General features: G+C 41.0%; 4 protein-coding genes across 4 annotated transcripts; 1 reads left to right on the forward strand and 3 right to left on the reverse strand.

Moving 5' to 3' along the window:
• Positions 1–944: 944 nt before the first annotated feature.
• On the reverse strand, positions 945–12167 carry fam193b (family with sequence similarity 193 member B). The gene is made up of 10 exons (XM_030061856.1): positions 11819–12167; positions 10408–10686; positions 9179–9365; positions 5481–5699; positions 4280–4691; positions 3935–4118; positions 3540–3773; positions 2338–3403; positions 2141–2216; positions 945–2012 (listed from the first exon to the last, which is right to left on the reverse strand). Exons 1-10 carry the CDS (start codon positions 11972–11974, stop codon positions 1916–1918), a joined length of 2910 nt encoding a protein of 969 aa, XP_029917716.1. The 5' UTR covers positions 11975–12167; the 3' UTR covers positions 945–1915.
• A 1289-nt stretch (positions 12168–13456) lies between these two features.
• mxd3 (MAX dimerization protein 3) lies at positions 13457–17550 on the forward strand. The gene is made up of 6 exons (XM_030061857.1): positions 13457–13639; positions 14310–14409; positions 14562–14591; positions 14792–14906; positions 15229–15394; positions 16233–17550. Exons 1-6 carry the CDS (start codon positions 13570–13572, stop codon positions 16349–16351), a joined length of 600 nt encoding a protein of 199 aa, XP_029917717.1. The 5' UTR covers positions 13457–13569; the 3' UTR covers positions 16352–17550.
• A 187-nt stretch (positions 17551–17737) lies between these two features.
• Positions 17738–22476, reverse strand: prelid1a (PRELI domain containing 1a). Its single transcript, XM_030062496.1, has 6 exons — positions 22358–22476; positions 21002–21121; positions 20554–20779; positions 20351–20464; positions 19951–20029; positions 17738–18926 (listed from the first exon to the last, which is right to left on the reverse strand). Exons 2-6 carry the CDS (start codon positions 21091–21093, stop codon positions 18805–18807), a joined length of 633 nt encoding a protein of 210 aa, XP_029918356.1. The 5' UTR covers positions 21094–21121; positions 22358–22476; the 3' UTR covers positions 17738–18804.
• Positions 22477–23402: 926 nt separating this feature from the next.
• npy7r (neuropeptide Y receptor Y7) lies at positions 23403–27956 on the reverse strand. The gene is made up of 2 exons (XM_030062104.1): positions 27929–27956; positions 23403–25251 (listed from the first exon to the last, which is right to left on the reverse strand). Exon 2 carries the CDS (start codon positions 25211–25213, stop codon positions 24086–24088), a length of 1128 nt encoding a protein of 375 aa, XP_029917964.1. The 5' UTR covers positions 25214–25251; positions 27929–27956; the 3' UTR covers positions 23403–24085.
• Between the last annotated feature and the right edge of the window lie 39 nt (positions 27957–27995).

The following is a 27995-nucleotide window of genomic DNA, read 5'->3' on the forward strand; positions in this document are numbered from 1 at the left end:
GCAAACACCACACTTTATTTTGTCAAAACTGTATTGTTTTTAATCTTTCTGAACGAAAGATTTTCACAGTATCAAAAGTGAATAATAATAATAATAAAAAAAGAAAACAAATAAGCCAACATACACTTGGCTATTACTGGTATAGTATAAATCTACATTCCAAACATTAAGATAATGTTCTCTAGTTGAATATAACCTGGAAAGCATCAGAGATGTTATATGAAAACAAAATTTCAGCACAGATTTAGGAAAGAAATAACCCATCTCACTGAAAGCCTTCAAATAAATCGTGGTGACCACTGTAAAGCCCTAGTCCCAACAGTATCAACTCTTGAGTCAGTTTCATCATCAAAGGATAATCAAGACTTGGACTTCAGATACCTTAAACAGAGGTGGAGGATGCCACCAAGGTCACAGCAATGTGAAAATAGTAGCATGGTTTAAATAATATATCACACACACACAACCCCCAGAAAGTCATGACAAAGGCTCAAAAGGCCCTAAGGAAAAAAAATATCACTGAATATGTACAAACAGTGAAAAAAAGGTGTGTGTGATATTATGCAATAGGTCCCAACTTTTAAATGAACTGTTGTAGCTTTAACTGCAAGAGCTGTGTCACTGCTGGAATTTAAGGGCCAAAATAACAGTTCAGGGATGCAGACAGTGGTAGGGGGTTTAAACGTCTTTCTACTGGACAACAGAGTGAGTTGACGACGTGTCAGATTATAGAGCTATATTATAGAACACCATGGAGGAGATAATAGTTCAAGTTTAACACCAAGGGAGGATAGACATTGAAGCAACAGACACAGTGAACTTTGCCCAATACAGCATTGGGGGAGAACAGTATCATTTTTTTTACATATCATGCATGGGGAATTTTGAATTTAAGTCATTATTACATCTTGTAAGATGCATTTTGTGAGCCAAGTGTTATACACAGTAAATTTTTTTTTCCACAAGTTTATATTAGTGTTGTTGGCGTACTGATAACTTTGCAAACATTCATGTTTTTTTTTTTTTTTTTTTTAAAAAGAACTTCATTTCACAATTTCATACAAAAAGATAACAGCATAGTAGACAGGCCATGAAGCGTTTGTTATTTCATCTATTACTGATTCCTAAATAATTTGTTGATCAGAATTAATAATTGAGCAAGCTATTCCAATTAAAAACTACCAACAACCACCAAATGCACTGCAGTTTGCTTGTGAGAAAACACTGAAAGGATAAGCATGGCTCAATCAATGCAATAGTCACCTCCATCAGAGCAGAATGCCATGAATCCCCCTCATGAAAAGTGGAGGGTGCAAGTGTGTTTATCCCCCGGATTACGCTAACAATTTCTTGTCTTAAGCTCCTCCATAACAGGACATTCTTCAAACTGTCATATATTCTAAGTTTCTCTAGTTTCTAGTGGGTTTGGAGTGGTGGCAAGTAAGCCAGAAAAATCACAATGCGATGCACAATGTAGTAGTAAGGGATGAGCAACAATATACTGAGAGCACCCAATTGCACTGATTGGAATTCATAACTTTAACAACGTTAAAATGTCTCAGATTTGTGATAAAAACATATTTATTTCATGTAAGGTAACTGTTTACAGACTACATGATTAAGCACATGGATGCAGTGGATTTAACAGATGCCTTTTTCCATTTTGTACCTCTCATATAGTGAACATTGCAAAGATAGCAAAGGGTAGAGTTGGCCTTGTGAATGATCCCTGGCTTGTTAGCCGCAAGTATTTCAGTCTTCTGAATGGGGGAAAAAAAGAAGAAAAAAAATTGAACCAGGGTCCCTTGGCTTAGTAAGGAAGAGAAGAAAACAGGGAATGAGAAAAGGCCTCAGGCCGAACAGGGTTCTATCGAGACAGTTCATTGTGGAAGTTTTATTCTGGCACTCATCCAAGTTATTGAGCTGCATTTGAAGGAACCTTTTTGAGGCTAAAGTTGGACCAATTCACTGCTACCTTCTGGCGTGTTTGTTTTGCAGAATCAAGGCAAAACCTAGAGTAAACAGGGAGACACAAAGAGGGAAAAAAAAGATTTTAGTGATGTAAGAACAATTAATCAGTGTAAGATGATGGGCAGATGTAACAGCAGCACTCATGCAACACCAATGGCACTGCACGTACCTTTTGAAGTATTCGACCTCCCGATCAATCTCATCCATTTCTGTTGGATCCACATCTTTAGGGAGAAATACATCATCTAGGAAAAAACAATAATAACATGGAATGAGATGAAAAGGTTAATTCTTAAACAAGACTTCACAACATGCAAGGTGTGGTTTTAAAAAACAAAAACAAAAACAAAAGACAGGTTAATGTACCAATAGCACTGCTGGATTTTTCTCCCTTGTTCTTGTTCTTCTTGTTTTTTCCCTTGGACTGCTGCTGTTGCTGGCCATTTGATGGAGTGGTGTGGTGTGCTTTGCCATCTGAATCCAGCTCAGATCGACCTCCCCGTGTCTCTGTGTCACCTTTCCCCCTTTGTGCATTGGAGAGACCACTACTGGCTCCACTGGCTGCTTGTCTGGATGATCTGCCCTCCTCTGATTTCTTGGGCCCATTTCTCTGGTTGTCTGCAGAGTACTGAGGCTGTTTGCTCCCAGCTTTTGAGCCATTACAACCCATTTCGGCGGCCTTTGACTCATTGGTTTTCTGTGTTTCATTCCCGGCGACAGCTTTGGTTGGTTTGCTGGGATTTTGCTCTGATGCAGGCGGCTCCTGTCTCTGCTGCTGCTTTTTACTCTTCTTTGACTTCGCAGAGCCGGCGCCAGCTGTGGCGTTCTTGGGGTCAGCGGCGTCCTCCTTAGATTTAACTGTTGCTTGGGCTGGAACTTGTGGGGGGCTCTCTGGTCCAGTGGAAGTGCATCTCTCGGGGGAGCGAACCCTTATGAGCTTGGAGAGGCTCGGGGTAGTATGCAGCCGCTGGACGTCCTTGGGCGCAGCAGTGACCCCTGCTGCCGTGGTGGGGGTATTGGAGGATGAGACTGCGGCTGTGTCCTCCCATCCGTTAACCAGGTCCAGATGGCTCTTAAAGGTTCCCAGTGAAAGAGGAGCCAGGTCAAGGTCTATCTGCTGCAGGTCTGAGGAACCATTGAGATGCGACAGTAAATGGTTCCCCTCCAACGTGGCTGCCTTCTTTGGAAAGTCATTGACATCCAGATTGAGGTCATACATGCTGAAGGAGGCCCGGATGGAGTCCTTGATGGTGTTTTTAATCTCTTCCAGCCGACTGGTGAGAAAACTGTTGACCCGCTCGAGCTCTAGCTGAGGCCAATCCAGCAACCGGCTGGCGTCAGATCCATCAGGAATGGGCTCGTCAACAGGCTCCGCCGGATTGGAGTGGGAGTCGCTGCTCGCAGCCTCCATGTTGCCTTGCTGAGCCTTTTCCTGCAGTGCGCGCACACACACACACACACACACACACCCAAAGTGATAACTTATTAGTAATACATAAGAGCATCCGGAAATTGAAATGGAAATTAATCAAATACATGACATGATTTTACATTACAAGTTACCATACCTTCTTCTTTTGTTTGTGTCTGGCCCGTTTCGCAGCCTTGGCACTGTTGACAGGTTTAGGCTCAGAACTGTTGATGAAGTCCAGCAATTCATCCACGTCCCTGTTGTCAATGGCACCAGCCACTGTCAGTTCTGAATCCTGACGCTGAGGCAACTCTTCTTTACGCCTGGTCAGACGAGAGCGAAGCTTCTCTCGGATCTCAGCGTAGTTACGGCTTGTTGGTGCAGCTGGAGGCTGTGGTCAAACAAAGTATTACATACATTATTGATACCCTCTTGTGACTTTGTTGTAGAAAAATTAAAATAGAAAGTAAAATAAAATTTAAAAAATGTATTAGTAAAGAAAATTCTTCTTGACTACTTCAAAAGAGGATCACAACAAAAAGTTCAAAGTACCGCATTGTGTCCGAAGAACTCGCAGTAGCAGCAGTCGCAGTACTTCCCATCCTTCTGGTTAGTGGACGAGGAGGCGCAGGAGCTCCTCTCAGAGCTGCTGTCTTCATCCTCTCCTTCCTCCAGCTCAGCCGGAGGGTGGCACAAGGTCCCGTTTGTCATTTTGTGGCCCTTACACGCCTGGTCCCTACAAAAAACAAACAAACAAACAAACAAACAAAAAAAACACATTGACATGAACCATTACCAAGGCAATTCCCTTCTGACACAAGATGTTTGGATTTTGAATCATTACAACTAAATCGTTCATTTTTCAGTTTCACATGGTCAAGAAACATCAGTACTAACCTGCAAGCCCCAGCTGTTAGATGGCCGACATTGGAGGAGGCCACTGTACCCCCATTGTGTCCATTACATGGATGATTACAGCCCATGAGGGAGGTGCTCAGTTTGCTGTGTTGTGTGTTGACGGCCGGAATGTGGGAGTTCTTGCAGGGGCTTGGCTTATGGAGAGATGTGGGGCTGTCTGGACCAGAAGAAGTGAGTTTGGCTGTAGGGCCGTGTAGGTTTGGTACCAGTGGGGAGAAGGGAGCATGGGCAGCCACACCAGTGCCGGAGGAAGAGGTTACATGGCCATGCTGTCCAGAGCTCTGCTTGGGGGGCAGGAGTGAGGAATGCTGGGAAGACAGGCCCGTGGGACTGTTGGGGGGTACAGACAGGTCCGAATGTTGATGGTGGTCACTGGAGTGGAAGGCTTCACCTGGGCAAATGAGGAAATGGATCAAGTCTTTGGCAAATCTTAATTGGAATAGCAAGCTTTCAAGCATCTTTCCTTACAGTAAATAAGTTCCTCAAGAATCTGAAAGCGTATGGTTTTCATTCATTTATAACTAGCTACCTTTCCATCTAAAACGTTTGGGACATTTTCAGCATATTTCAAAAATTTGGCAAAAGGAAATTTAACTTAATGCAGGCTTCCATCAACTACATTATGTGATTTATCCTGAAAAGGACGCCTTAATACAATGTAATCAAACGCCGTCAGCCAAACAGAGAGAGATTAGATTGAATGACCTGCTCGCTAGTGTTTATTCCAGTCCTCAGTAAACATGGCTGATCAAATGCAGTCCTATGGTAAATTAATACGCTAGTGATTATTCATGAAAGCAAGGTGTTCTTTATCAGGGGGGCAGTCCACGGCACCAAACCTGTTCAAAGCAGTTCACAGTTCAGCATTTTGGACAGAGCAGTGTAGTGTCTCCTCCACTGTTGTTTGTTGTCTGACGGAGGAATTGGTCCCCAATGCTATGCCAGCATTATGAGAATAAAGTGTTTCCATCAGCCTTAATCAGATTTTCTCCTATTTGATTTACCAACTTACCCATCTCAGCCAAGGGCAAAAACCTTTGTGCGAATTTATGGAGTTTTTGGAATTTACAGTGTTTCCATTCAGGTTCTTTATATGCAAATTCACCTAAAATTTTGTAGCACAGGAGTGCTAACCACTGTGACAAAATCAAATAAGTACACAAGGTCAAATGTCCCTCACCTGGTGGGGTTGGTCGACGGCACATGGTTTTGAAGTGCTTGGGAGTGGTCTTACAAAGGTCCGCTGAGGTAGACAGGGGGTTCCCAGCAGAAGATACACTAGAGTTCTGGGATGAGGGGTGACTGTAGGGACACACTTTGGTCCCTGACGTTTTAGCAGATTTCCCAGGTGCCTCATGAGATCCTCTTTTCTCGTGACAGGCCGGTCCCCCTGTTACACCTGTGAAAGAAAAATACCTTTTGATTAATTTACAATGGAGGAACTTTCATTTGTTGTGCTTCACGGAAATACTCTGACTAGTGCCACGGATGTCAGTACAATTTTAAGTTTGTAGCTTGAGCACCAACTTGGCTTTGATTTTCACTCGCCCGTAGCACAAAATTACGATAATATATCTGTAGGCATTTGATGGGGATGCTGATAATACAAGTGATTCAAAGATTGCTTCACCAGGTGATGAGATTTCTTGTTATTAACACTCAGTTTATGGTCCATAATGTGTTTTAAAACAAAATCCTCCTGCCCATTGGATTTTACAGGCCCTCCCAATCTCCCAACTGAAGTAATTTATTATCCACTTATTATCCACTTCTCAGCACCTTACTTACTTGTTTATTTTATTTTATTTTATTATCCATCACTCAGCACCTTAACTGTTATTTATTAGAAGTGGTGATTCCATGGGATCAAATCAAGTCGGACAGTCGCCGAATCCCATTACCGGGCGTCGGGTTCTGCCACTTGGTTTTCCTGGTACCATGGTGTCAAGCTTACCCTGTACCATACCATCTACTATCTGTATTTCTCATTTTTCATATTTATTATTTTCATCAGTATGTCTTACATTTCTTACATTTCAACACTTAAACATCTTATATTCTCAGGCCACTTTATTGTATATACTTAGCCCTTATTGTATTTAGTGTATATATTTCACATTTCACATGTCTCTATTGTATATACTTTTAATTTTAACTTTTTTATTTTATTTTTATTTTATTTTTTGTTTTTATTGATGATGCTGCTGTAACGTGTGAATTTCCCAGTCTGGGATCAATAAAGTATACCTATCTATCTATCTATCTATCTAATTTTAACTGTCCAACAAAGAAGCTACGATCAAGCGACAAGTGTCACAAACCATTTCAGTCAAGGAGAAAAACTTTGTTTTCAAGCCAACAAGTAAATGACCAGTCAGTGTTATTTTAAATAGATGTTCATTAGCTATTTTACACATATTCAAAAAGCTTAATATCTTTGCTCACCAACATAATTCAGGGCTTGGAACCATTTTCTGGCTATGCTATGTAAAATTTCCAGGTCCCTGAAAGCAAAATATGCCAGTTCTATTTCCTTTTGTCTGTTCATGAATAGGAAAGCTCCACTCAATGTGTTCACACACTCTTATCATTTACAACTGCTGTCAACTACCCAAGCATGAATGAAATTTGTCCAGATTACACATGCTAGTATTTGCTGAAGCAGAAGTAAAACTGCAGTTATGAACTAAATAACCTCTACCAAATAATCTAATACCCCATAAATTCTAAACAGAACAGAGGTCCACTGTGCCGTTTAACTCTTATCATTTTTACGTTTTGCCTGCCTATTACACTTTAAAGGTCAGATATGTAAATATTTTCCCAGACTACTTACATGGAAAAGTACTAACTACACAATTTATTTTTGTATCAGTTAGATAATGCTTTACACTGAACTGCAATGCGAGCTTTACTGCTCTTTGAGATTCTTCAGCTCCCATCGCTGTGCAGCACCAACCACACTGACAATATTATTTCTAAATCCTGTATAAAATCCAGGGGAAAGCCCCTGGGTCCCAAGTCAAATCTGGAAACTTGCAGCCTGAACTCAACTTTCTCATCATAGTGTTCAGTTCAAAACAAAATCAAATGCTCGATTTTAGTTTCCTTTAAAGATACTAACAAATATATTTCTTCACAGTCCAATATGGAATAGCATACCTATAATTACTTCGAAGCCTGCCAACACTTAATGGATCATTCCATTCAATTTAAACCTGGACCTTACATTCTCCATCAGAATCAATTCAACCCAAAATTTAATGATACAGCTGTTTACAACTCTCTCAAACACAGGCACCAAATGCTCACTCATTCATAAAACAAACAAACAAACAAACAAACAAACACACAAGCCGACCCCAATAAAACTGTAATTCTCAATACATTCAGGCTCACTCTGATGTGACATGTCAATGTTTAATTTTCAGTTTATCCATGACCTGAAAATGCTCGCTGTCAATTTTCTCACTACTTCACAGAACGGAGGCACACTTGAAATTCTGTTGCACACTCACGAGTGCAGACAGGAGCACAAGTCTTAACAGCTTGAGCTGAAGCTGTGACACGTGTAGACATGTAAACAATGACGTGCTAAAGTAATGGCCAAACTAGCAGCAACACTGCACAAGGTGTTACTCTAGAGAATTTTCATTTACATCTGTTGACTGTTTTACTACAGAGAAAGGAATAAATGAGTTGCAAAAGATCTAAATCTCGGTCTAAATCTAAAACTCGAGAGGCTCTGGGGGTTTCAGGGTGGATTTTTAAAAATTCTGTACTGTATTATATTTGAATAATACAGTAATTTAATATATAATTAGAAAACTGTTTGACTAAACATTTGTTGCTGAATCTCTTGAGCTTTGCTCAGCACACAGGGTACACTGTAATTTGGAAAAGGGGATATATGTCTGGCGGAAATCTACACACTACTGAGTGCACTATTCTAGTTTTCTATCAACCTGATTGATTCTTATTAATGGCTTCACTACAGAGTTGCTAATTGCTAATTACTCTTTTTTTAGTCAAACTTACTTTTGATTTAAGACATAGTTTACAGCTCAGCTTACTTTGGTTCACATTTCAAAACACTGGATACCTATACCTATTTTAAAGAAATAATTTTGTGACACAAGGCCAAAATCTACATAAAGCTAATCAGTATTATGTGTGGGTATAAATATGAACCTTAACATTAACAAGAGAAAACTGCTAATGAACCATTATTTTGTCCGCAACCTCTTATTTGATATTTATTACAAATGGGACATGTGAACATAAAAAGGGAATCGAAGCCAATTCCACTGCATTTGACTTAAATCATGTTGATGTTACAGTTTCAGTGGAAATTGGGTCATTTTTAAATATCTCAGCAGTATGAATGCATTTAATAGTTTTGACAACAAGCACATCTAAAAGTATTATTCCGCCTTGATGGTGCTGAGCTCTGAGGAACTTAGAAAGCAGAGCATTATAAGCCTTCACAAGACACCTCTTTGTTCTTCTCAGACATGGCTGACAAACAGCCGAAAAATTGACCGAAAGGTATGAGGCATTTACTGATAACCAAATGAGCCACCAGGCATGGAGGTATGTGGCTAGTGTTAAAAGGACAATTCGAGTTATTTTTGACCTGGCCCTTCTTTTACAATCCAAGCAACTGATTCCAACCTCATCCCTGTCCATTTCACCACCACAATGTGAATTCAACTTATATCACTGACTGAACCATTTTGATTACGTACTTTTCAGTGAGTTCTAGTACTATCATTAGTGTGACCAAATACAATATTTAGAAGAACACCAGTTGGAAAAAAGGCAAAGCATATGGCATATGACCAAAAACACCCACTGAGGGGACTTGTGATGACTGACCTTGCTGCGAGTGTGATGAAGCATTGTGGTTACAGTGGACCCCTCCGTTGGTGTGGGCAGAGTTCCAAAGACCCGAAAGCTTGTGGGCTGACAGGAAGGAGCTTGGGTCCCAATCCACAGAGCTCTGCTCCGGGTAACCGTTCCCACAGCTCTGGGACTTACAGGAGGATGAGTGTGACAACGATACCTGAGTAAAAACAAAACAAAACAAAACAAACAAAAAAAACTATTAGGTTAACCTGGCTGGCCACACAGGCCTATAATTTGAGACGCTCAAGTGGCTGTAAGTGTGAAAATGCTTCCCTCCTTTAAATCTTGGTAACACAGATTTGTCGAATATGACATGACAAAGAAAAACATGTTTCAAATGTGTTGATTTGGTTTAAGTAGAAAATCATGAAAAAGATCTAGGAGAAGACTGGGCAGCAATCATGCCACTGTTGAATTACTACTGTTTTCGAGCATTTGTAAGCGTGTTGCGAGAAGGTAATAACAAAACATTACCACAAAGAAGGAAGAGATTCTTAATTGTCATGTTTACCAGATGAGATGTGAAAGCAGAGTAAGGTGTAAGGGTGATAACAAGTATTCACTTTAAGAAAGATTTCATCTGCTTAAGATGAAAAATGTTCTTGTAAAAGTGACGAAGAAAGCAAAGTTCATAGCCGTGGCTGCCTTTCATATGCCAAACAAAGGACACATGTAATATACAAAATGGGAAACTTTTGAGGAGACAAAACTAAAATTGTATTTTAAACTATTACTGGAACTGAAATATGGCCACATGCAATGTCCAACCTGTAAGAGCTACAGTTTTTCAATAACAATAAAATGTGTGACAAAATACCTATATTAACAGAAGTATTATGGTGCTACCCAACAAATCGTATGCTCCAGACATAAGTAAACATTTGTTTGGTACTGACCCAAGCAACAGTCACATCAACTTTTTTTGTGAAAATCAAAATTATGAAAAAATAATTATTCCTAACTAAACCTGTGAATCACGTCACAACTGCAATATATATTATGTCAAAATAACTGTGATGTGATTTTTTTTAAACCATATCGTTCAGCCCTAATAGACAGATACACTTGCAAATATCTTATGTGATATAAAGAAGATCACCTCAGTTAATGGACATGCAACACAGCTTGACTTGAAGTAACACAAAAAAGTGATGACAAGGATCTAGCAATATGACCCAAATCAGCCTTGTCTTATTTACCGCCGTCGGCTGCTCCTGGGTGCTCCGCCTCTCCTCCTCTTCCACGCTCTTCCGGCAGCTCTGACAGATCCACAGAGGCACCTCTCCCAGCAGTGACTGGGAGAGTGAGGGCACCGCATCAGCAAGCTTACGCCCTGGCACCTCGCGCAAAAGGGCCTGAGAGAGCGCAGGCACAGCATCAGCCAGCTTGGTCCCGTGGCCCCCGGGGAGCCCGTTCACAGAGCCTGCTCCCCAGTCCTTAAATTCGCGGTGGCACAGGAGGCAGCAGGTGTGCATAGGCTAGGAGAAGGATGAGAGGATGGAGAAGTTAATGAAAGGCATATGATCAGCGTTGTTATGGCATTACACTGAGATTGACAGGAAGACCAGGTGATTCAGAAACTGTAAACAACCAGCACTCCCAGCTCCTGTGACAATTTGCAACACACTTCTGTTTTAAAACAAGATTTGTTTCTTGCACTGCTAAATTATCAAATTGTCTGCAGGATGCTTGACTGTACATACAACAATGCATGTGGTAAAAAAATAAAAAATATATAAAAATATAAAAACAAATAAAATAAACTGCAATGCAAATGCAAGTGACAATCAAGCAAATAGTGAAGCTAAGGTCGCAGGCTGGGTAAACTAGCTGATGGGTTGCAACGGTGGTCCAGCCTGATGCATGCAAGGCTGCTTCTATTGGTTTAGTACAGTAGTTACCCTCAGTTGTGAGCCTGTTAACGCCACTAACTCACATCCTGCTCAATAACTACATGCACTATGGGTTTTACCGGTAGCTTGTGTCGCACTGATATCTTGGCAGAGTATAAATCAAGAAGAAAAAGAGTAATTAGATCAACACATAACGCCGGTTAAGTTTGAGAGTTGGCCGTTACAGTCAGAAGACGATGTCTCCTTCAGCTAGCCACTTAGCTAGCTGGTTAGCCGCTAGTTGAGTCAAAACTGTAGATGATTTCAAGTGAAACCAAAAAGCACATTTGCAGCACGCTAGCTAGCTGCTTTTAGCCTGGCTTGCTTGGTGGCTAACGTTAGCAGGATGGGTGAAGAGTTCAAAATGCTGGAAACAGGACGCCCTGTCCGATACACAATGTCACCTGTCCAGTGGAGAGGGGTTGCAGCGCTAGCCACACTGCCTCAGCGCCTGATGTGATGCCCCTTTTCGCTAAGGTAAGCGTATTATTTATTTAATTGCTTATCTAATGTAGCAAACGACATGAGCACTCAGCGCGTCCCGATTAGACTGTAAACGGCGAAAAAAATAACTTTGAATCGGGGAGACATAATGGAACTCCATCTTTACAGGATCTACATAAATATAAGCACAATGGAGGATGCCTGGATTAGCAGAGAAGTGTTAGCTCAGAGGCTAACTAGCCGTGTTTGCAGCGCTTCGCTTGCTGCTAGCTACCTGGTTCGCCCTGGTGGCCAGTCTATCCAGCCCTGCATCTCCGCCACCAACGCCAGCTGCATCGCCGGGAGAGACGGGGTTCTTCGATATGCTCTGCTGTCCGGGTACCAGCTCCTTCTGGGCAACCCCTTGCTGCTTGCTTTTCTTTCTCGCCATTTCGCGGGTGTTTTGTAATATCCTTTGGCCCAGTTTGCACCAGTTTAGAGGGTTTACGAGCACAGTTTCGTTCCTTCTTGGACCTCAAATGTTCTCTATCTCCTCCAGTCAAGACAACAGTCAATATGGCGGAGTACTGGCACACTCTGGAGTTCATAGGTTAAAGATACTGCTGGCAAAGAGGCTTCACTCCCGCACGGAGACTAGAACGGAAACCTTCGTCATACGTTGAAGCCAGACAGGCTGCTGCCATATTAAGTGATGGCAACCCTCCCACTTTCTTGAGTGTGAGGAGTATATTTACAGTAAGAGTACACGTCACTATCAACAGACCGTTCATCCCAGTTATTAAAACGATAATTTTATTATTTTCAAGAATGTGATGATTTTTTTCCTGAATCCCTACACATGTGTAGCGCTGTGCCACTTTCTGTTTGCGGATTAAAAAGTGAAATTTCGATCATATAATTGAAATTGCATTATTCATTCAAAACAAAAACACAACCGGTCAATGGCGCATTTTTTATATATATGTTTATGGGTGGCGCTGGCATAAATTCATTATGCTGGCTTACCTTACCTTATTTTTCCCACCCGTATTCCGCGAAGACCCACCCTATATCTCCGATTGGCTCGTTGCCAGTCGTCGGCTTTGGTGGGTGGGGCTAGGATTGGATTTAGCCAATCAGAGACAGAGTACGGCCGGTTCTTTGCACAATGCGGGTGGGCGGAAAACGCACAGACTCAAAGTCTACATCAATTTAATAGAGTAAGGAAAATATAACTTGAACAATATACCTCACATATGTATAATGTATGCATTGTTTGTTTTACGCTTTTTATCATTTGGATCAAATTAGTAAAATAAAATTAACTGGAAGATACCAGTCAATAAAATAAAGTACTGGACAATAAAGGCGCGCTGTGGGAGTTTGAAAAGCAGTGGTCGAGGAAGGGGCTTGATGATGACGTATTCACGTGGCGTTTCAGTGCCCTCTAATGCGTTCGGAAATATTGCAATTACGACACAGACGCACTTGAACGACCCAGCAAAGTTGCAAGTGGGTAGCACTGGTGTTAATAATACTGAAAGTCAATTTTCTTTGACACCCGAGTTGCACAGAAGTGATGTATTTAGTTCCCTTATGTGACTGCTTGGAATTCTGCTCACATGAGTGTTATTGATGCATGTTTTTATTTAAAGCATAACATGCAAAGTAAAACAATACATTTAAAACCTTTACATTTTCAGTTTACTAAAAAAATCAGTTATAATTGAATATATGCGTGATGCCCAATTCCACCTGTTCACTCCGCGTAGCAGCACGAAGCTCCTCTATGCAGCTCTAATTCTATAATAAACACACAACAGCTAGCGTATTTGTTACGGGAAGCCATTTTCTCGCCCATTCATTTAGTTTCGTAATCGAAATGTGTGAGCTGGGAAGGACGACGGTACGTGGGGCACCTGAAGGCAGCAGCAGTGTTGAGGTTCGTTGAACTGTGGACGTAGCACACAGCCACTTGAAGGCTCCTGACGCTAGTACCTCAGCAGACCGTGCTGCCCCTGTAGCATTCATTTTAACCATTTTATCATGGAAGCGAACCATTGCAATATCCAGGTGCTTCTTCAGGCTGCCGAGTTCCTGGAGAGGAGAGAGCGAGGTATTTACTGCATGACAACTGGAGGTTTTACGCGGAGAGAAGTTGGTTGTGTTAAAACAACGAAATGCACAATGAGCGGTTATGCAAAACATGCATGTAAAATTTGAGAAAGCATTAATAAGAGGCGATTGAGTGACACACCGGCTAGGTTATGGATTTCAGGTTATTTAAGCCGAGCTTTCCCGTTTGACTCAGTGACCTACATATGGGTCGCATCATTGTAGCAGCAGCTCAAAGGCGCCAACTCTACTCCAATTTGAAAATGTATCCCAGCGGCGGTGAGCGTCCGTCACAATGAATGAAAGTGAGACCAAGAAGCTCTTTTGCAACTTGTTTTAAGTTTCTTACCCTTTGTAGATAGCGTATCTACTGTGGAAATTTCTCTCTGTGGAGCTACAGCCACCGGTTATACAATCACTTAGTGTGTGATGGCGCCAAAACCCGAAAACAAAACGTTAAGCTGCTGTCAGCCAAGTGTTTTTGTCCACGTCAGTCCAGTTACACATTAAAACTTACGACATTAAACAGTGATACATTGTTATTTTTCGGCACTCGTTACTCCAGTCATTGTTACTTGTGATGAAAAACGTTCAAAAGAGTAACATTACTAACACTGACATTGTTTTAGACCAAACAGCTAACTCAGGTGTGTTGCCTCCTCCTTCCACAGAGGCAGAACATGGCTATGCTTCTTTGCTGCCTCTCACTCCAGAGGACTCCGATAAGAGAAGCAAGCAGAGGAGCAAAAAGATAGCCGCTGGTGGCAATAGGTGATTGCATTACAGCTGCATAGGAGGGTGTGGTTGTGGCATGTAGTTGTCTTGAGCTGTTAGATAGTTCATTGTTACATAAGTGTTACTCCTAAGTAGTAACAACTGCTGTGCTTGTTATCAAAACTAATTACACCTTTTCTTAATTGCAGGTCAGTTCACAATGAGCTGGAGAAAAACAGGTACTAAATTTTCAGTTGATTGTGTAAAAGTCACTGCATGTGAGTTAGCTCAAGATCATAGTTGTCTTCCTATTTCAGGAAGATTTGTTATGTGTTACAAGCAGCTGTGTTGTTTATGCTCTTGTAAGATCAGCGCTAACATGTTGTGTTTGTGCTTGCACTGATTGTGTCGCTTGTTGCTTGTTGCTTGTATTGACTAGGCGAGCTCAGCTGCGGCACTGCCTGGAGCAGCTCAAGCAGCAAGTTCCTCTGTCATCCGACTCGATGAGGAACACCACCCTCAACCTGCTCAGACGAGCACAGCTTCACATAAAGGTAGACTCACCACAGCAACTAAACAGACTTGACTTTCTGATAGAGCTACTGGTGGACAGCAGAATGTTGAAAGGTTGAAATGAACTCCCACGGCGCTTTACACTTTGATACTCTGCATTGACTCACTGGCTCCATGGTTTTCTCTTCTTGTGTTCATGCTTTGTTGCCATGTTTTACAGGAGTTGGCACTCCATTATTGTGCTTTCGTCTTACTTGTCTAGTCTCAGTTGTGGCCATAGTGTGTGCTGCTGGTGCTCATCTCTCTCTCTTTCTCTTCCTCTTTTGCTTTCTCTTTCTCTCGGCCCCTGTTGTCTCACCTCAGAAGCTGCAGGAGCAAGATGAGCGTGCAGAGCAGGTGAAGGGCCGCCTGCGCTGGGAGCAGAGAGAGCTGCGAGTTCGTCTGGAGCAGCTGCAACGAGGCACAGAGAGGATGAGGAACGACAGCCTGGGCTCTGCCGTGTCCTCCGAGAGGTCTGACTCCGACAGAGGTAGGACTCTCATGCATACATGGTGTCTTGTCTCTGTCTCTCAGCAGTAAACAGTTATTTTGCCAATAGCTGGATATTGTTTTAGCCCTACAGCTGTTAATTTCTGGTCACAGTTTAGTCATGCAGGTGTTGAGTCAATCAACATAATTAATGCACATTTTTGGTACCACATTGTTTTGTCCTTTTTCTTTAAGAGATGCTTACTACATAAAAAATAGAAATAATCAGTTAAGCTCTCTGTGAGGGCAAAAACATGTAAGACAGTGGCTTCATCAAGGTCCACTGTCTCCTACAGCGTTCAGATTGGGATGCACATTTTGTTAATCACCATTTATTAGTAAGCTAAATCACTATGGAATACTTACTTAATCTGAGTTTATGTTGTCTCATTACTTAGGTAATGTTTTTCTTGTTGATATTTTTTTTATAGTGCTGAAAACAGTCCATTTACCAGTCAGATGATTGACAATTGATTATAATTTTCACAACTGATTAAATGTTTTAGTCATTTATCAAGTAAAAATCCCAAACATTTGCTGATTCCAGCTTGATAAAGATCACTAAGAATGTAGAGGCAATTTGAAGAAATTACTTTTGACTCTAACTTCCTATGAGCAGTTAGTGTTATTTTATACCCTTTACACACTAAGTTATTAATCGGTTAATCAAAATAAATAACAGATGGATTAAACAACAGTGAAAATAATCATTATTTGGAGCACTAATTCCCTATTTATGGACAAAAATTTTTAAACAAATGCTAGAGTGTAGTAGAAGTGTGTTTTCCTCATATATTTGGTTTGGCTAATGGGATGTGATCTGGTGTGTTACATTACAGAGGATGTGGAGGTTGATGTGGAAAGTATCGTGTTTGAGTGTATGGACTCTGATGGACTGAGCGTTACACACACGGGTGTAGACCACTGTTACTCCAGCATGGACAGAGCCTGGTTATGACGGAGTTAAACAGAGCTCATTAATCTGACATGGAGGAAAGGAGGAGGAGAAAACATTCCAAATAGAGGCAAAGGCAAGAATGGTGAGGAATATTATTACTGTACAGTTTAACTCTTATCTTTGACGGAAGGGGATATGTTTTTGGACTTCTTTTCAAAGTATGTAACGTAAGACTGACTTCCAGCTAAATGGTAATGTTGGGCCCCAATGAGCTGTGTCCATTTGCACTGAATAGAAGTTAAAATCACTGGGCTGGGAATCTGGGATGGATATGACATTACACACATCGATCCAGTAGAGGCATTTTACTCCAAAGCCATGAGGTGGGTGCTTACTGCCACTTGCAAGCATTCAAATCCTTTCATTTGTTTTTATGTATTTCAAGGGCTGTTTTATTCTGGATTCTTTTTAACTTATTGTTTTAATTCAGCATTTTTTTTTTAAATACTGAAATCTGCCTTAAAAAGGTTTTGGTCTGTTACTATATACAGCTTTTCCTCAGCACTAAGCTCATATTACAAGAATTATGTAAAGTCATAATGTGTAGCATGCACTTATACAGTAACCTGTATTATATTTTGTATTAACGTTTCAATGATAATTGTCATGTATGTTATTCTTTTTCCCGCTCTTGCACAGATCATCCACACATTGCACTTGTTTTGTCTCAAAAGGGTTGTGGGTATGTCAGCCTGAACAGTGAAGAGTAATAAACTGGTCATATTTGCACATTTTATATCTGGCAGTTAAGAAATACATTTTGATTTGGTGTGTTGGTACACATGTAGTTTGTAGTTACGTGCTCAAGTATTGATTCTTATACCCGTGTTGAAGACATAAGTAGGAAGTACAGCGTCTCCTTGCACAGGACTCATGATAGCTATGTTTTTATTAATTGCCAATATGGATTTGAATGTTTATGTCCATTGGAAATGTTCATTATCACAATTATACACATCATTCCAGGTGCATTGTTCATTACAATGTCAAGCATGCAACAAATTCACCATTCAGGACATGTCTACTTGTAATCATGTAATTCTTTTCTGTATTACAGGTATTTCTATCTTATTTGTTATTAAGTATTTAATACTTTGAAGTGCTTTTTTGCCTTCAAAATTGCATATGCAAGATGCCTTATTACTTTGTAACAGTGTATGTATGCATTCTGTCTCTTCCCAGTAAAATTATGTAGCATTTTTGTACTAGTGTATGCATTTTTTAAATAAATAAATATTTTCTATATTTAATACATATTGTTTAATATTGTTTTGTAGCACTCAGTAATGTAACTAATCATTCATTTCAATTGAAACAGGACAGGGGGTGCTTGAGGGCTGGATTGGTAAGCAGGTGTAAAGAGATTTGTTCAAAAAGCTCACAGCATCATGGTTACAAAGATAATTTCTCTTTATTCACAAGTTGATACCATTGCAAAACAAGAGCATATCTTTGCAGGAATTTCAAAATAAGAGCATAAATTTGCATGGGTTGTCATTGTATTTGACATGAACTCAAAATGGAAGTGCAAAAGGTATCAGTTTTGCCTATAACACACTTTGAAGCACATTTCAAATTTAAGTACAGACTGATATCCACTGCAATCAGGTCTTATGATATCAAGAATGCAAAATAACAATCCAAAGCACTGAAGTTCGGCACATTCTCTTCCAAGCCATCACTGTCAGTAATGTGGACCCATTGTCACACAAAGAACTTCAATTTGAAGCAATGGGATTTGGGGAAAAAAGAAAACATGAATCCAAGTGTGAAGATTAAGGTTAAGATTGAGTGAACTGAACTGATGGAACAGAACATGATTGTGTACAAGATTCAAACAATATTTACAATTCAACAAAAATTCCAACATGAATCTGGATTAATCAGCTATTCTGTAGTCTGAGCTTCAGGCCAAGAAGCTCTCAAGAATAGGTCAAGTATAGAGGCATGACAAAATAACATGAAATACTTGGAAGCGCTGTAAATGGAACAGAGTAAATAGCTCACATGGTAGATGGGCACGGAGGCTGAGCAAAGGTCGAGGAAGCATGTATCAAGGTTGGCGAAGTGCTTTCGTTTTTATGGCACTATAGAGCTGTGTTCACCTGTCCTTTGAAGGCTTCCTTTCCTTTTTTTCCTACTCAAGAACTACTTGAGTGTCAATACAGGCAGGTAGTGAATGTTTCTAGGATAGATATTTGACCACAATGAAGTCTTCTGGTATCAAAGGCATAACCAGTGTACTACAGGAATCAGAGGCTGAACTGGCTCTTGAACCCACCTCGGGCCTTTAACTGTCCACCACCTGTCTCACAGGCTTCCTCACAGTGATGTCTGCCCATCACCAGGAGCAGTTTGTCTTACCCCCCCATACTCAACTGGACCGTGAGAGAGGTCAAGATAAATCTGTCCCAGTGTCAGTGGCAAAAAAAACTGTTGATTTTTGCAGAACGTCAAACATACTGTTTCTTTTGGGCATGTGAGGCAAGGCCTTTGGCTTTCTCCTTAGCTGCCAGCGCCGTCTCTCTTGCCCGCTCTGTGGCCGTTTCAGCTAAAGTTCTGGATGGAGTTTCACCTGTAAGAGTGGTAATGTGGAAAATACAGGTTAAAATTGGTAAAGATATAATTATCCACTTCCGATGAAGCACAAGAGTCCCATTATCATTTTGAATTGTTAGAAATGAACAGAGGACACTTTCAAAGTGATTTCAATATTAACTTGTTGACTCTGCTTTTCAGTTTTCAAGAATGTAAAGAAAACAGTGACAGGTGGTGCATCATCAGGACTCTACAAGACAGGTGCACTGGTACCAATTATTCATGATCAATATAAGTACTTTCCAAGGCCAATGATGCATCAAAGCACTGTTTAATTAGTAATGATTTTCGGCATTGGTATTGATCTTATATAAATGAGCAGTTATTTACTTTTATTAAGAGGGTGAATATGTGGGATTCTGGAAATGGAAACAAAAAAGTGCTTTATCATTAATGGGAACTCGCATTAAAGACATTAACTTTTAATCCTCTAATGCTGTTTAGAACAGCCACTGACATTTATATACGATAAATATTACATAGAAAATAATTTACTCCACTGCATATTGAAATACACAGAGGAAGATTTCAAGAATGTAGTATTTTACAACTAGTAACATGATTTAGCTGAAGACTTAAAATCTAATTGATTATGTCTGTTATGTGGGGTGGGGGTCATCAAAGTAGTGAGGGACAGGAATCCAGGGTAGTTAGAGCGCATGACATGCAGCAAAGGATCCAGGCCTGACTTGAACCTGGGCTGCTGTCACAATCTCTGAGCCTTAATGGTAAAAACTTGAATAGTAGAGCCACCTGGGCAGCCATCATCTAAATTTTATTAACATGTTATTGCATTGCATATTGTAAGCTTAGTCAATTGGCTTAACTCTTTTACAGCGTTATTAACTATCAAACCTTGTCACATAATCTCAGATGATTTATTGTATTTGCAGCTGCATCATAACTGCATCAACCATCTCCATGGTGGTAAGGAACCAAATCATACTGACTGCAGACATAGAGCTAGATAAGGAACACTCATTAACTAAATGGCAACATACCTTGCATTTTGGCCAGGACATATTCAAAGCCTTTCATTGTCTTTGTAACACTGGTCTTGAACCTTGCAAGCCCGAATTCCTGGAAAGTGTAGACACAGTCAAACTTGGCCAACACAGAGAATAAAAAGCTTTTAGAAAGAAAATAATGTGTCAACAACACACTGTCATATGCTCTCAAAATCTGACAGCAGCTGGAGGCCTCTCTGGTTCCAAGTCATAAATCATTCAGCTACTCAAGTCCTGCCATGCCATTTCAGCTGCTCAGCTGTTGTGTCTGTACATTGTGTATTCGGTTACCAATTACAGTATGAAACATAGGTGGGCAAGCTTCCCTTCTGGTAGCCCAACACCACTTTCCCTAAGCTGTTAGTGGTCTAGTGCTCCACTTTGGACCACTGACCTGGATAGCCCTGGAGAGCCCGTAGACATTGGAGGAGATCCAAGCCTCTCTTTTTATCTCAGTCCAGCTGCCATTCTCAGGGTTAATGCAGTACTCACAGCGCTCCTCTACAGACTGGGGCAGAGAGGACAAACAAATAAGCAACATGTAGCTGGGTTACTATTTTGTACATTGGCAAATACATAGGGGAGCAGACGTGTTACCATGAGGCGAGCGTGGCTGATGTTCCACGTTAGTGTGGTCATGGTCCTGGTCTGAGGGTCCACAATGGAGTCCTCAATGATGTACGCTGAGCTGGCCATGTGCTTCGGGAGGTATCGCTCCATCCAACGAGGTGCCCGGCTAGTTTTGGTCAACAGACGTCTGGAAATGAGGCAGTTGGATGGAGTCACCTCCCGAAATAGAATGTCCTCAGTCAAAACATGGTTACTGGAGGGAGAAAAGAGGATGTCACCTTGAGAAAAAAAGCAAACTTTTCTGTGTGCTGTATTTGTCTCTCTCACTAGGTGGGGTAAGAGTTATAGACTGCTTCACCAGCTCAGCATAGACACAATACTGACTATCTCTAATATGCAGTCTGGTTGAAGAAGATTATGCAAAAGTCAGAGGTGAAGGTGTATCTACAATTAATTCACTACCTCTACAGCTTACCTGTAAGGGTTCGGATATCGTTGCCAGAATGCAACACAAACTTGGTCCCATGAACTTTTTAGTAAACCTGCACAGCAGAAATATTTCACCATTGTTCCCTCCTTTCACTTTGGCAAGACTCTGTGGAGATAAGTGAGGTGCGTTAGGGAGCCAGACCTACATGTTGTGAGATTTATGCACCTGCTATAACATGAAAAATAAAACAGGAATAGTTTGTGTGACTAACGCTGACCGGTTATGGTAAACACATTCAATCTAGAGCGTAACCCCCATCAATGTAAGGGAAAGAGAAACAGATCTAGGATTTTAGAGCTAAATCAGTAAGCACAACCCATCTATAAAGGAGGCAAAGTCCAATCACAGCCAACGGGGATTTATATCATTTACTCAACAAAGCCAGCGCAGACATCTACACTTAAAAACGTACAAACTATCCATATTAAACCCAGTCTTTACGGATTTAATTCATCAGAGCTTTACAATGTAACAGTGAACAATGTCAAGTTTCCACATTGTAATAAACAGTTAAGCAAGGCGTAGATGAACAGAGATAACTCTGCCACAAGTAAACTAAGGATACGTTTATCTAACCAACGTTAGCCAACCTTCCTACATTAATGCTACTTCCTTCACCCTCCTGTTACCCTTTTTTTTCATTAGTTGGGGTCAATTGGATCCCAGCATCTTTAACCTCCAGAAAAAAAATACAATCAAGTGTTGATATTTCTAGTATCTTTTATACAGCATGGGATCAAACTGCCCCCCTAAGTAAAATGCGTATAGGACATCGAAAACACATCATCTTGTTAATTCTATGTCTGCCTGCAAATTAGGAGAAGTAATTAAATATGAAGCAAAACAGTGATCTTGTTTAAAGATGTTAAACACTGAGTGGGGTCAAACTGATCTCAAAGATAATAGGAGAGTTAAAATGACAGCCATCACATGTAAGTCAAGGCACAAACCTGTCAAATACATTCACTATCCAACCTGCCCCTGGCTAAAATTACTAGCAATACCGGGTGATATATCTATATCTATATCTATATCTATCTATCTATATATATATATATATTTAACGGTGTTTAAAAACATTACAGTCTCTATCGTTATAATTCAACCTGGATAAAGCACTGCGGTGACGTTTTAACGGTCACGTCCGCAGTTCATCACGACAACTCGGGTGTGGAAAGCACTAGACAGCGACGTTAGCACTCTCGTTAGCGTTAGCTTAACCTAGCATGTTTCCGGGAGAGCAAACGCCATGAATGAACCACACAGTTTGACCCGATTTCACTGACCGACCTTCAGCGAGCAACGTGAACGGTTCATTTAACATGTGAATAAAACGGTTACCTGTAAGGCGACACCATTCAAGACAGAAGTATTTGCATCTTCTACTTCTGCTAGGAGGAATAAGCCCGACTAGCTACATGTCAAACGTGATCCGGGCCTGAGGGGAAGGTCAAATATCGACGACATATCCGGTATATTGAGCAAATGTAATGTTTACGTTGAACGCTAGGGGGCAGCAGGCGACCGCGCAAAAAATGTCCCATAGTATTGAAACATTTCCAGCTTATGAATTGACGCTCTTATCAAGTGTTTCCTGTTATGATGCTCAGAAATCACTAATTAATGGAAAGTGGTACCTCTAAGGGCCCTTAAGGGTATATTATTCCAGGAAACCCCCATCAAAGCAGAGTTAAATATCACGTAAGCAAAAACTTGGAAAGCACTACATCCCCCCTCAGTCATCCTGTTTAGTGTTTTAAGACCGGAAGACAGACAATTCTGCATAAAATCAGCTCTTAAATATAAATCTCAGATGTGATGCTTGCACCATGTTTTATGCAATGGGTCTTAAGGGTAATGCGATATAGTGATTTTCTTTATTAAATACCTCTCACCAGTTGTGTAATATCCTGAATATACAATTTGAGAGGGAGAGGGGAGAGAGAGAGAGAGAGAGAGAGAGAGGGAGACAGAGAGAGAGAGGGAAGCCTAATATTCCTGTTAAGAGGTTTAAAGCTTCTGGGCTTATAATTTACCATGCATAGCATAAAGGCATAGATAATTACATGAAAAGAAACACTGGGTAGCCTAAGTCAAGAATTCAGTCAAGAATTGGAGGTTCAGCAGTGTTCTCCAGTAAAATAAACCATAGTGTAACAAAGCCCACAGTATTTCCTCTTCAACAGACCTTTGCCTTCTAAAAGATGATTTATTTTTGTTCAAGATGCAGACAAGATGCACTGGTTTGCTTGGAATCTTCAATCATTAATCTCACTTTGAAAGTTGCAAAGAGTTTACATCCCCTTTATTTTTGTATTGTCTTTCACTTTCAAGATGCATTCACTGTCTTTTGCAAAATTTAAACTCTCCTCTTTTCTTCTGCAGGTCTGTGTCATTCAAAAGACCACCAACAAAGGTGCAATGAACATAGATTTGTATGTCATGATTGCTGCATTATGGTTGCTTTTTACATGTTCTCAAAGCAAGTGACTCCTGCCTTCATTCTGTGATAACAACATCAAGAGCTGTTTGCTCTCATTTTACACATGACTATATCCTGCCAGAATATTGCACCATGATTCAAAATGCAACATTGCCATTTTAATGAAAATTATCCCATTTTTTTGAACAACCAATAGAAAAGCAAGTGTGAAACTTAAACTTGTTCTCATAGTCACAATAAATAACTTCCTCCCTTCAGTAGGTATGAACACATTTACAGCCTCAGAAGTACAATGACCCCAAAACTCATTGGACATCACTTATCAGCATGAGCTCTGCATTTGCAGTAAACACATTATACATTATTTGATGAGTTACTGAACACCCTAGTAAACATCTTAAAACACATATTGGAATCAGTTTGACGAACGTATTTGCACAAGTACCATTCACAAAGGAAAGAAGAGCCTTACATAAAGCATTTTGCATGCAAAGCTTTGAGCCCTCCCTGTTGACATAAAAGGTACTCAAGATCAAACCATTCAAGTCAAGAGGCTGCTTTTGAACCACAAGCGCCACAGAGCCAGAGGTCTGTCTAATATATCAAAGAATATTTTGTTTTTCATCTCATACAGCTGTTGGAGGGTGTCCACCATTACGCCCATTCAAAGTCATCCCCCTTAGGGACCGTGTCCTGAAGGACCCCTCAGGGTGGAAAGTGTCTGGCTTATCCTCACAGCGAAAAACCATGAGGAAGCCATTTCTGTAGTTCTTATTCATCCACCCATACAGGAGAGGGTTGGTAAACGTGGAGCACATGGCCACGATGTGGAACACTGTGTATATCAGCTTGTACTCTTTTAACCTGAGGACCAGGTCCAGATCACTGGCCAGCTGAAACACATGAAAGGGCAGCCAGCAGGTAGCGAACACCACCACCACCAGGGCCAACATCTTGGTGGTCTTCTTGCGGCGGTTGACACTGTCGTTACGGCTGGACGGGCTAACGTGATTCTTCAGCTTGATCCAGATGCAGATGTAGGCATAACTAATGACAGCTAAAGGAATAATGTACTGTAAGAGCAGCATTGAGAGGCTGTAGATGACTCCGTCCCTACTGCTCCCGTGGGGCCACTTCTCAGAGCACACAGCGAAGCGCAGGTTGATGGAAGGGATCTCTTCATAACGGTACTCTCTGAAGATGGCCAGTGGTCCCGCCAGGACAGCAGACAGAGTCCACGTCAGGGCCATGATGAGGAAGCTGGAATGCCAGGTGAGGCGCTGACCCAGGTGGAAGACAATGCAGCGGTAACGCTCCAAGGCTATGACCGTCAGGGTCAGGATGGACACGTGCACGCTCAGGGCTTGGGCAAAGGGCACCATGTGGCATAGCACAGCCCCAAACTTCCACTCATCCAGCAGAGTGTAGACCAGGGTGAAGGGCAAGCACAGAGTGTCCACCAGAAGGTCTGCAAGAGCCAGGTTAGCTATGAAGAAGTTGGTTACTGTTCGCATGTTTCTGTAGCGAATGATCATATAGATGACCAGAGAGTTCCCCAGCAGCCCAAGGAGGATGATGAGGGAGTAGGCTGTAATCAGGGTGATCTGAACCCCGATGTGCTTGGTGATGTCTGTGTGGAAGCCAGGTCTGTGGAAGCCCGTGTCATTACCTAGAATCCCCTGGTACCATTGCATGGCATCTGTTTCACTATTCCCTCCTTCTCCTGTGTTGTTGAATGGGTCTGTGGGGCTCATTTTGGTCTGCAGATGCTGGGTTGAGGCTGTGCTGATGCCTGAGGAGAAACACCACATAAAATTGAGTCCTCTTTTTTAGACAGATCAGACAGAAAGAATCCCAAAAGATAAGAAAAGAAAATAGCTTCCAGTGTTTGTTTAGTATAATGAGGAATTCAAACTCCGACCCGTTTGATCACACTTTTTTTCCACTGTGTTTTGCCCAATGTCATTTGATGAGATGAGTCTTACTGTACATATGGGCATCCCCATCTCAGCTTGTTTAGACAGACACATTGAGGTTATTACCAGTGTATTTAATGAAAACATGACATTTATTTGCAGGGTCTTTGTCTCTTTGACATGAAATGAACTGAAAGCACATTGAGTAAATTTAAATTTTAATGAAATCCAACAAAAATGGAATCATTTGCAGTACTCTATTCTCTATTCTTATTCTATTCACATCACATGAATAGGGTCGCCTGTGTGGTAAATGCCATTCTGTTATTATAGGCATGCAGAATTTTAACTTGGAAGTAATGAAATAGTGCAATTTTAAAGATAAGAGAATTCTCTGATGCACAGCCTAATTATCAGAACAACTGCTCAAGATTGGATTGAGGAAGTGGATGCTTTGAAATGCTGAAAGATTCTTCAAGCGGCATTTCAGCAATAGATGGGAATCAACAGAAAATTAGCTCTTTGTACTTTGTATACACTTGCTCTCAAAGAAAAACAGGGAAAAAAGATTACACTATCACTTCAAACTGTTCACACAGAACATTGCATTGTCCATGCCCCTAGTACATCTATCAGCTCAGTTGCTGCATGCTGGTTTTCCAACTAACATCAACACCTGTGTCATTATAAAGGCTAAAGGAAAATGAGGAGGATGCTATGTGATCAGGATGAGTCAGCCAACTCAAACTTATATAGTTCACAGTCTGAGGCTGTTCACACACTGAGCCTGCTTCTCACAAAGGGAATATTAAGTGGTCACGCTAATTTCTGACAGGAAGACCTGCCCTGGCCCAGTATTACACAACTGTATTTGAGTGAAAAATATCCTCCCTCCTCAGCATACCTTGCTGTTGGTCCATTATCCTGTCATTCCCATCAGTCTACCTGTGACAGCTTCTGCTAAATATACTGTACGGACAGCATCTCTTGGCATTTAAAAAGACAAGCTACTTGTCAATCCTTGATTATTTAATGACTGCTAAATCTGTTAATAATGATCAAGCACATGAAATGATAATTACAGTAAATGACTGAAAATGACACGATGCTTTCCTCTAACCTACAATATTTCAACTTTAAAATGCCTTACTTTTGATCATCTGGTGTTAAAAATGCAGAATACTGGTTGGCACCGTTGTTCAGTGTTTATAGACCAAAATCAATTTTTATAGGTTTTATAGCTGATGCTTAACTACCAATGTTTTCTTTAGGGAACTATTGGAGAGTTAAGGAGAAAAAAAAAAAAAAAAAAAAAAACACCATTTAGTGAGAGGTCATCTCCTTGGTGATAGACACTCTTTGGGCCCTTTGGGGATCCTGTACTTTAACAGACCTTTGGAAAGACAGAGAATGTGAGTTCACAGTGATCAAGTTTAGTGAGTCCCTTGCCTCTCCATAATCTAAGTTTAACCTAATTAACATACAGGCCATTTTATGTAGTTGTGTTTTGTTACTTGTCATGACAGTCTTGCTCTCTTAGCCATGAATTTTAAGTAGTGAGAATGTTTACGATGTAGTCTGTGTGTTGGTGTGTATTTCCCACAGATTAAAACCATTCTATTTCAAGCAGCCCTTGGATTCCTCAAGATTCGTCACATTTTCTCCTGCTGCACACCTCAGGAATACACAACATAAAAATGGCAGGTGGGGCCTGAAGGAGAGGGCTATAAAGGACATGGCAGATACACTGTCTGCGAGTCATGAAATGACTTGCAGAATAAGTCTGAATCCAGATACCAGTGAGATTGTGGTCACAACAACTATAGTGCTGCACTGCCAGAAAACACCAAGTATGTAGCCTACAGCCTACCTGTAGGCTACCTCCCTAACACACAAGCGCACAAATCAACTCAAGAGCACCCAGTAAGGATTCATCAGAGAGACTGCAGGTGCATATGCACTTTCCACCGACACAAATACCATTCATTTGTGATAAGACCTGGTTTTGGTCGATGATGCTAACATTTCACATAAGGTAAGCTTGTTCTGCTGATAAGTATGTTACGTTGGATAGATTTTCCTCGCGCCCTGCTGGAGCATAAAAAAAGCAAGACAGAAACGGTTTCTTGAGAACGCAAAGCACGGTCATCAGTGCACGAGGATACTCCTAATAGCCAGTGGTTAATGATGTGTCGTTCGTGCGTAATGCCTCGCCGTTGCTTAAGTTACTGTATAGTGCGCATTCAGGTATTTCCAAGTAAGCCACCAAAGCCCGTACAACCGACAAAACAGGTGCAAATCGTCTGCTTCCAATATAAATCCCACATGGTATTAACGCATATTCGATCACTTGGGTATCCTCCTGGTCCAGAGTGTGCCTCATATCCAAATTACGCACGTACATAATAGTTTCAGTAACTACAAACCCCACTGCCGCACAAGATTAGAGATTAAATTACGACTCACTGATGCACATTTAACACTAAACTGGCATCGTCAGCTAAGCATTCAACGTAAGTCTACATGTACGCCATCCACATTTCATGCACTCACCTTTTCCTCAATATCTCCTTTTGCAAACCAGAGTCTTCACTTGAGAGTGGCGTGAAACAAGGGGCGA

Source organism: Myripristis murdjan, chromosome 10 (genome assembly GCF_902150065.1).
Source record: "Myripristis murdjan chromosome 10, fMyrMur1.1, whole genome shotgun sequence".
Lineage (NCBI taxonomy): Eukaryota > Metazoa > Chordata > Actinopteri > Holocentriformes > Holocentridae > Myripristis > Myripristis murdjan.

Excerpts from the sequence above, each read along its gene's own strand:
- prelid1a (XM_030062496.1), bottom strand. The coding sequence starts at position 21,093 with ATGGTGAAATATTTCTGCTGTGCAGGTTTACTAAAAAGTTCATGGGAC. Across the intron at positions 20,030-20,350 it reads GGCTCTCCAGGGCTATCCAG|GAATTCGGGCTTGCAAGGTT; the intron begins GTCAGTGGTCCA and ends TACACTTTCCAG. Across the intron at positions 18,927-19,950 it reads TGTCCTGGCCAAAATGCAAG|GTGAAACTCCATCCAGAACT; the intron begins GTATGTTGCCAT and ends CCACTCTTACAG.
- fam193b (XM_030061856.1), bottom strand. The coding sequence starts at position 11,974 with ATGGCGAGAAAGAAAAGCAAGCAGCAAGGGGTTGCCCAGAAGGAGCTG. Across the intron at positions 10,687-11,818 it reads TGGCCACCAGGGCGAACCAG|CCTATGCACACCTGCTGCCT; the intron begins GTAGCTAGCAGC and ends TCCTTCTCCTAG. Across the intron at positions 3,774-3,934 it reads AGTTCTTCGGACACAATGCG|CCTCCAGCTGCACCAACAAG; the intron begins GTACTTTGAACT and ends GTTTGACCACAG.
- npy7r (XM_030062104.1), bottom strand. The coding sequence starts at position 25,213 with ATGAGCCCCACAGACCCATTCAACAACACAGGAGAAGGAGGGAATAGT.
- mxd3 (XM_030061857.1), top strand. The coding sequence starts at position 13,570 with ATGGAAGCGAACCATTGCAATATCCAGGTGCTTCTTCAGGCTGCCGAG. Across the intron at positions 14,592-14,791 it reads AATGAGCTGGAGAAAAACAG|GCGAGCTCAGCTGCGGCACT; the intron begins GTACTAAATTTT and ends TGTATTGACTAG. Across the intron at positions 14,907-15,228 it reads GAGCACAGCTTCACATAAAG|AAGCTGCAGGAGCAAGATGA; the intron begins GTAGACTCACCA and ends GTCTCACCTCAG.